Source organism: Dicentrarchus labrax, unplaced genomic scaffold (genome assembly GCF_905237075.1).
Source record: "Dicentrarchus labrax unplaced genomic scaffold, dlabrax2021, whole genome shotgun sequence".
NCBI classification, from domain to species: Eukaryota; Metazoa; Chordata; class Actinopteri; family Moronidae; genus Dicentrarchus; species Dicentrarchus labrax.
Window position 1 is genome coordinate 24,163,348 of NW_026136718.1, and position 8,732 is coordinate 24,172,079.

Here is an 8,732-nt window from a genome sequence, read left to right on the forward strand (position 1 = left end):
GCGACATAGAGAGTGAATAAGAAGAGGGAGCACCAGTTGAAAGCCGGTAAATCAGATAAATAAAAAGTTATTTTCTGATTGTTCACAGGTGACAAATAAACACGCCCGCGCACGCTGCCTCTCAACCCTTTGCCAATCGCCGCAACGCCTGATTTGGTTGGAATATGTCAAAAAACGCAACAAGGCTCAAGCATTTAACGATACTTTAAAGGGAAAAATCAAAGGGTGACTTGAAACATACTGAGGTAACAGTATTTAACGGCATATAAAATGCGTATGTTTTCCCTACATTTACAGTATCTGCTGTATAATTAATTCCGTATTAACTCAGAGCAGGACGTATTGTAACAGTTAAACAGGGAATAAGCACCATCTGGACCACTTAGACATTATAATATCAAACAGGTGAAACTAATGACGTTGATATCGACTGCATTCCATTTAGTTAGGTGTGTCAGTGACAGGCCTTTGATATCGTGCAAGCTCAAAATGTCTGCTTTGAGAAAGCTCTATTATGTTGTTGCTATTGGTATTATGGGATTTGGATAACTTTGAATACTTGTTGTTATTGGCCTTGTTATGGGCTGCAGTATTATAATCTGAACAACGAAAGCATTATGAAATGAGATAACTACTGTAAATGGTACATGAAGAACAGAAAAGTGTATTTTTGTTTAAAGAAAACCACTTTAAGCAAGGGAGTGTCACGTCAGTGTGTTTTTATTTAAGAGCCACAACAGTGGAAAACAGTGCTGTGTGTCAGCAGTTTGTTCTCAGGGAAACAGTGAACGTAGCAGCTGAAGGTTCGTTGAGTGTTGATCTTCGAGTATTACTTCAGCATATTAAGTCTTGGCAGTGTGAAACTATTCTGTATTTTTGGTTCGGAGTCAAGATCTTTTAAAATGTAGGACATCAATAAAGTTTAATGTCATGTATGAAAGACAATCCAAAAGACACATTTATATTTCTCAGAGAGGACAGTAAATGTAGCTTAGTTACAATGTCATTCACTGTTTAGAGAGATTTAAAAATCACTTGGATACCTTCCAGTTATTCCATCCATTATACTGATCCTAACAAACGTCCGTGCTGCAGAAACAGATTAATTTTGGTTGGACATAATATCCCTGCAAGACCACAGCAGATTACCAGGGTTTACTGGTTAGTAAATGAATTAAGATCACATGAAATAATAGTACTGATATACATCCTGTACACGGAAAGACAACTTTTACTAACTAGAAACAAAATCACATTCACACAATTGCTTATTTTTGCGACTACATGTATATACAGGCAGTCAGATTTTGTTGGACTCTCATTTGGCAGTGTAAGATACACAACAGTGCAGAGATGACAGTGGATTAGACCTCACATGCAAAATATTTCACATGCAAAACAATATAAGCATAGATAAGGCAGGAGGGTGGAGCAGATGGAAAACGGGGTGTGACAGAGAAGCTCATTGTTTCAGGAGTTCACTTTTATAACTTCAGTGTAAAGTTTATTTACACAGGTGGGTGCACTCACTCACTTTCACATCAGCAAAGCTAGTCATCATGAAGCTGTGAGTATTTTTAGTTTATGTCCATGCTGTTATCAGATACTTCCACAAGATTTAGTTCTGGACTGAGTCTGCAATACATAAAACCAATACTGCCCACAATAAGTCTGAATATGCAAATACTGAACACACTATGGACATTCTGTTAGTAACAGTAACTTTGTTCTTGTCAGAAAAAGGAGACTAAACTAATCAAATTAAACTACGAGTTTTTTTCAACTCAGTTTAATACTAATGCCTCTATATGACGTACACAAACAAACAATCAGAAAGAAGATTATTTTTTTCTATATAGTTATTCTTACTGTCTGCCCCCGTTTCCCCTTGAACTCAATGAAATGAAGCAGTACAAACACTACTGCTTTTGTCCACAGGGGTCACCAGAATCAACACAAAATGAATATTCCTTGTAGTTGCTTTAAGTCTGTTTTCAAGATATTTGTTTTTTTCCAAAGTAAAGGTAAACCTCAGTCTTAGACATGTCAGCATCTTCTCATCTAACGCTATGTAAGAATGCCAATAAGCGCATTTCTAAAAGGGTCAAATCGTTCCTTTAAGGTAAATGAGATGTGCAAAAACGCAAAAAGAAAAAAGGAAGCAAAATAATTTGTAGAGAAATTGATAATTAAAAAATTTAATAATCTTAAAGAAATAAAAGTGCAGGTTTAATGCAGTGTCTCCAGATGTTTTTAACAAAATAAAGACAAAAAGACAAAACCTCTCATATTAGGGCGATCACAGAACAGAACATTATATTCTTATAACAGTGTGAGACCACCAAATTATAATTTCTCTCTCTAACTGAGGGCCCTCCCATGACAGAAGATGATTTAAAGTCTGCTCCTCCTAAACCCTGACCAACTGGAGCAGCGGGTGTTCATGCAGGAGGACTGAGGGTCAGTGGGTCACATGGGCATGCAGACATGGCAGGTGTGTAGGCACAGGACCGTTATGGGACTTTGGTGCGGGACGAGGACCAGTAGAGGGGCTTCAGCATGGACAGATAGACACAACATGTGGGACACATCTGTTTCTTCCACAGCCACTGCTCCATGCACTGAAAACACATTTTAAAAGAGGTGATTACATCTGTTATATCTATTTTTCAGGCAGGCTGAATGTTTATGATTTCTTCCGGTATTGATTTCCCTCACTGATGCCAGGAGGTAATTTCCAACATGCTGACATAGCATACGCACGACACCATCTGCATTGACCCTGACTCTGCGCTACGAGGACACTGTTATCACGTGTTTTACTCTGTTGTACGTTCACTCTATTGTTGAAGAAGTGCAGTTATAAAAGAGTCTAAACTGTTTCCTCTGTTTAAAAAGGTATAAAGCAGGTACAATGCAAAGTAGATAACTTGAGAATTTATTTCCTTATTGACTGTTACAACACAAAACACTAAAAACACATCTTTTGGACTCCATTAAAGCAACTTCCAAGCAATCAAAAGTCTTCCTAGTAGTCCACACACCCTACAGTATATAGCATTAATGGAAACACTAAATTACAGCGGCTGAGACAAATGAATTAGATCTACTGTAAATGCCATTGGAATATTTTTGTAGCATATTTTTTACTTTCCACACTATTAAAATTATATTGTAGTTCTGCTGAAAGGCTTGTGAATTGAAACTATTCTCTGTGTGTGATATTTAAAATCATTTGATGAATGTAAGCAGAAAGATATTGGTGAGGTTGTCACCCAGAAACAAGTCCTTACTGAGCATAAAGTAACATTATATGACCTATGAGCATCTTGACATACTTTATATACTACTATGAAGAAAATAGCTTATACGTCTCATTTAGAAAAGTGGTATTACATAGAGGCACATATTGTTTGCCAGTGTTAAAGTAGCATTATATTTCAGTACAGCAGTTGGCAGTTCAAGCAGGAAACTTCAGGTTCTGGTAATTTCTAATACTCATATAGAAATTACTTGTATAATACTCAGGTTTTTCCTAATAAGAATTTTCCATAGAAATTATTTTTCTTTATTTCAGACTTTGGGTTAGTTGGGTTATGTGTACAATTATAAAATATAATTTAAGGATTCTCCTAAATTAGTTTTTTGACACTGAGGAGAAAATGCCTCCAAGAGGGCCCACAGGACAGTTTTAGAGGACCAGGTCACACACAGGCCCTGAGATTTTATCACTTGAACATCACACCATATAGTAGTAAAAGTTCAGGAAAGGATCCTGATGTTTTTCATCTTTTCCATCGATGAGTCACCTCCTTCCACAGAATGATATCAGCGATGTCTCCGCAGGGAAAGCTGACGTCGGGGTATGTGCTGCTCTTTCTCTGTGGAGATTGGTCCATCAGCCGACTTCCTCCTCTCGTCCGAGAGTCTCCTCACCTGACAGGCTGCTGCTTCACTACCGCTGCGGGGCCGACACTGCTCTGACCTCCGAGCCGCCTTCAGCACCCACCAAACGGAGACATCATTATCAGTAAGTCCTCAGACCAGGGGGAAAGCTGTTAGAGTGCTCCATGCTTCCACAGAGATAGGTTTCAGCTGTAGGCAGGTTGTTTTCATCCCTCTTCACATCATGCATATCCAGGAATGAGCTGCTTTCATGCACCATCATCTGATCTCTGACATGCTGGGATTGGAGTGAATAAGTGGAGACTCCTTTGCTTTGGGGACATGTAAACACAGTGTAGAGGAGACATGCAATGCGTCTGACAAAAGATGTTTTACCTCTTTGTGGAAGCGGTGTGTACAGTGCAGCTCTTGGACTCCCCCTCCACTCATCCGCATGTCCTCATGACAGATCAGGCACAGCTCGTCGTCATCATTCTGTAAAAGGAGGGATATTCAGTGTTAAAAGCTGAATATTTTAAAACAGCCAATGAATATGATGTTTTTAAAACTGATGACAAAACACAACTCTGCATTTAGCCACAGATTATTCTCCAGAAATCCTCTAAATTATCTGAATAATACATGAGTAAATTATCCTGTATATTATCAACAGTAAATATACTGTATGTTCACACAATGTGGTATACAGGAAATATCTTTGCTGTCATATCAAAACTTCAAAAACTAAAACCTGATTTTTTACATTACAAGTTGTGAAAATTGAAAACAAACCATTTCAAACTAAACTAAAATACTTGAATACGCAAATACAAAATATAGCATTGACCTAGCCCTTTCATAAAATGTGAAATATCTTATTCTGGTCCTCACAGTGTTACAAGAGATACAGCACAGTTTACAATGAATAATGTGAGCTTTTGGGACATGCCATGCAGTTCAAACCTGCCTATGATCCTGTCAGCACATAAGGTAGTAAACCTTTTAATGCTTCTTAATCTTTAAGGGCTTCATGATCACCCTTCCACTGAAAGACAGAGGGCACCAAACCTGACTGACCCTGCAGCTGGTTAATCTGCAACACAGTGGGCTGGGAAAGAAAACTGTAAACTTTCATTAACTCTTCTCACCAGAGACATGGTCTTCTTATCACGGAGACAAAGTCTCCTTTCGAAGGACTCTGTGAGCTCTGGGATGGTGGTGATGCGGTTCTCTGGGATGGCTGACTTGGAGCGGCTGTTGTCGTCTGAGGAGGCACGACGAGCTCTCTGGTGGGGCCGGACCTCCCCCTTCTCCTCTCTTGTTTTGATGTGGCTCGGGGTGGCTGCCATCGCCGCTGCATGGAGCCGGTTCAACTTCATGGCATCTAATTGTGACTGTGGACCACACAGAGAAGGACAGTGTACAAAGTGTCCACAATGATTCAGTATCAGCTCAAAGGAAAACAATAGTGTTAATATTCCCATAATAAGAAGAACATTAAACCAGACCATGCTGAGCTTTTGTCTGTGAATGGGGTTCATCACTCCTAATATTCTTAAGTAACATGTCGGCAATGCACCAACCTAATAAGAGTTTGCCTCTGGACAGTCAGTTCATTGATTGTGTACACAACAGGAATAATCACATTATTACACTTATATGTTGCAAAACAGGTATATTGAGGGCAAGGTTATTATAGTTAATTAAAATCAAACTAAAAACTCCTACTAGGTGTGAAAGAAATGTTGGTTAACTGAAATAAAATAAAACTACTTACAAAAATAATATAAAAATAGATTTTAGTCTTTGTCAATTTGGTTAAATGTGTCAACAGAACAAGCATGAGACTGTGTTGTCTACATGACAACGAATCAATTGCCTTCACAGTGTTGTGTTTATATTGTTATACCTATTCTGACCGTATTAAATTTTGCCCCTGAAAAATAGCCCCAATATTTTTGTTTTAAAAAGCTAAAACTAACACTGAAACTATTAAAAATATTTTTAAACAATAAACACTAAACCTGAAAAAATATAATAACTCTGGTTGTGGGCATGGTCAAAATAAAGCAATATATTATTATTATATATTATATACATATTATTAGATATTATTACAGTATGTATATATATATATATATATATATATATATATATATATATATATATATATATATATATATATATTATAATATTCTGGTTTTGACTTGGTCCACTCTCTTGTCAGTCACTGCAGAAAATCACACATAAGAGACTCGACGCAGCAGAAGCCGAGATATTCTGACTTTCAATACCTAGCTTTGGTCAAGCTCCAAAAATGATGCATCCTACATTTCCCACAGTGCAACTTAATGGCATCTTTTAATTAGATTCTCCCTTCAGGTACATGCCCACTTCTTTAACCAATTTGTAACACAGGTTGTCTTTATTAATTTTGAAGACTTAGATGTGTAAAATCAGTGGTGACCCCCTTGAAGAACCCAACAACAAGACAAAGCTTGCTCTATTGTTCATTAACAGTGTCTAAAAAGACTGCCTTACAGTACACATCTATCTACTTATGGATTAATATTGGGGTCATTTGGCTCATTCCTCCTCTGGATCTAATGTTCAAGTCGATTTGTATTAGCAGAAGTGAGCAGAGGCTTTCACACTGAAAATAAATCAAATTTTCAGCCGAGCCATCAGAGAGGCCAATCTATATGAGCATGTGTCATCATATCTCTCATCAGCTGCTTTTGCTTCATTTAACCTGCCAGTTAACTTAGAAGATGTTCTTTGGTTCCCAAGGAATAAAACTAAAGACCTCCAAATGTAAACAAAATAATATGACTGCTAAGTACTGCTTTCATGAAAAAAAACGTAACTTTAGCTCACACACTCATCGTCATTTGTCCCCTTGAAGCATACAGTGTATATGCCTATATCCATCTTGCTTAATGCTACTTGACCATACTGAGTACCTACTGTATGAGCCACAAGTGTGCTGCCGTGCAGCTGGCATTGACCTTTGACCTCGCTGTGTAAGTAAATTCCCTTATAGCATTGAGCTTGTGTTCTCAATTTGTGTAAGAGCTCTTACATGGCTGAGACTCCCAACCAGGTCTGCTTTCATCTGAAAACTTTCTATCAATAATAGTGAAGCAATGAAATCAGCTCAGTCTAGTTAAGTCAGCATATGGTTGAACATTTTGCACATAGTACAGGAAGTTAAATAAACTCCTGTTTACTTGAGTTGCACCAGAATATAAGTCAGTCTTAAACAACAGCAACAACATCAACATCAACAACAACAACAACAACAACAACAACAACAACAACAACAACAACATATCTATCAGTGCATGTCTGTGTGTTTGTGTGTGAGCATGAGCACACATTATTGATGTGAAATTGGCATATTACAGGTCAGAACATCCTTTTCCTAAACTCTATCACAGACCTACAGAGTATTTACATGCATTCGTCTACTGTCATTAACTGCCAAAATATCCATACGATTTTTGCTTTTTCAACCTTATTTCTTGAATTTACTGTACTTAACTTTTATTTTAAATGTTTAATTTTCCATGCTGATGCATTGGATTTTGATTAATACAGTATTTTTTGGTAATTTATTTTAAAAAGTAGTAGTTTTTACAAGTTTACATCAGTTTAAAAGCACTATGTATGCTGTGGTCAGACAGATATTTAGTGTGTTGCTGCTGTTTATAGAAAGGCACATGCATGCATCCATTAAATGCTTACCACAGTCGGGAGTGATGCTCTTCGATCAGGCAGTGTTTTCGAAGGTCTTCTGAAACTGCGTTTTCTTTCCCTGGAGTGTCTGGATTCTGCTCCGTGACCCCAATAACTGCTCATCCATTTAGTGAAGTTGCCATCATCATCCTCATCATTGTCCGTTATAAAAGCAGGCAGGAGCCTGAGAGCCATGATGGAGTTGTGCAGGGAGCCTCTTGGTGCAGCAACTCCCAGTACAACAGATGAAAGTGTGATCCCAGCCGAGTGGCACGGAGGGTAAAGACAATGCTGAGCTGACCTACTAAGCCTCTGACTGGCTGCTCTACTACACAACACTGTCCCACAAAGCAAAGGTAACTTACTTCAATTAGATCCCTCTGGAGCCTCGAGCTCTGCTGCTATAGTTGTATTCTTGGATGATCCAGAAATAAACTGCAGAGCTTTTGTTCTCAAGTCTTTAAATAAGTGAATCCCCTTTAATCTAGTTATCAAGGGGCTGGGAGAAAGTAAAAGTGGAGGTGATTGGAATAAACAGGGAGGTGCGAGTCAGAGAGGAGCGGCTAGTATTTTGGCTCTGGGTGGGTGATGTGACCAGTGCTTTTAATCTTTCCATTACAGTCATGGGCCTGGGGGTAGACAACTGAAACTCCAATTTCCCCATACTTTCCACTCGCTGAGTACATCAAACCTGTCAATAATTATGGAGTGCAGGCTACCCTGTGTACTGCTGTGCGCTGACAGCCTGCGGCTTGTTTAATACAGGACACAGAGGGAGCATATGTTTTCACTGGGTACTGCTAAATCCTATTTTTTGTTTTCTTGCCTTTATTTCTTATCAAGTACAATTTGATGTGTACACAACTGGAGGAGCAACATTTGTACAAGTTGTAACCAAAATATTTATGAGCACATAATGTATGAAGATGTACAATGGGTGGAAGTGTTCCACTTCACCAAATCATTTATGGTATGTCAGTAGTTCACTCTTGATTCAATGCCATCAGTATCACAAATACAATTTATAATTTGAATAAACATTGTGCAACAGATGTTTTATGACATTATTTACTCCACACGTCAATAAATTCAAGAGAGAAAATATTATT

The 8,732-nt window shown here is 38.1% G+C and overlaps 1 protein-coding gene across 3 annotated transcripts; it reads right to left on the reverse strand.

Moving 5' to 3' along the window:
• Positions 1-702: 702 nt before the first annotated feature.
• On the reverse strand, positions 703-8,190 carry lnp1 (leukemia NUP98 fusion partner 1). Of its 3 annotated transcripts, XM_051377668.1 has the most exons (5): positions 7,633-8,190; positions 5,034-5,279; positions 4,282-4,380; positions 3,810-3,996; positions 2,492-2,621 (listed from the first exon to the last, which is right to left on the reverse strand). In XM_051377668.1, exons 1-4 carry the CDS (start codon positions 7,816-7,818, stop codon positions 3,829-3,831), a joined length of 699 nt encoding a protein of 232 aa, XP_051233628.1. In that variant the 5' UTR covers positions 7,819-8,190; the 3' UTR covers positions 2,492-2,621; positions 3,810-3,828. The 3 variants fall into 3 exon arrangements, with proteins under 3 accessions (XP_051233629.1, XP_051233628.1, XP_051233627.1); XM_051377669.1 differs by lacking the exon at positions 3,810-3,996 and having other exon boundaries at positions 703-2,621; XM_051377667.1 differs by lacking the exon at positions 2,492-2,621 and having other exon boundaries at positions 2,923-3,996.
• Between the last annotated feature and the right edge of the window lie 542 nt (positions 8,191-8,732).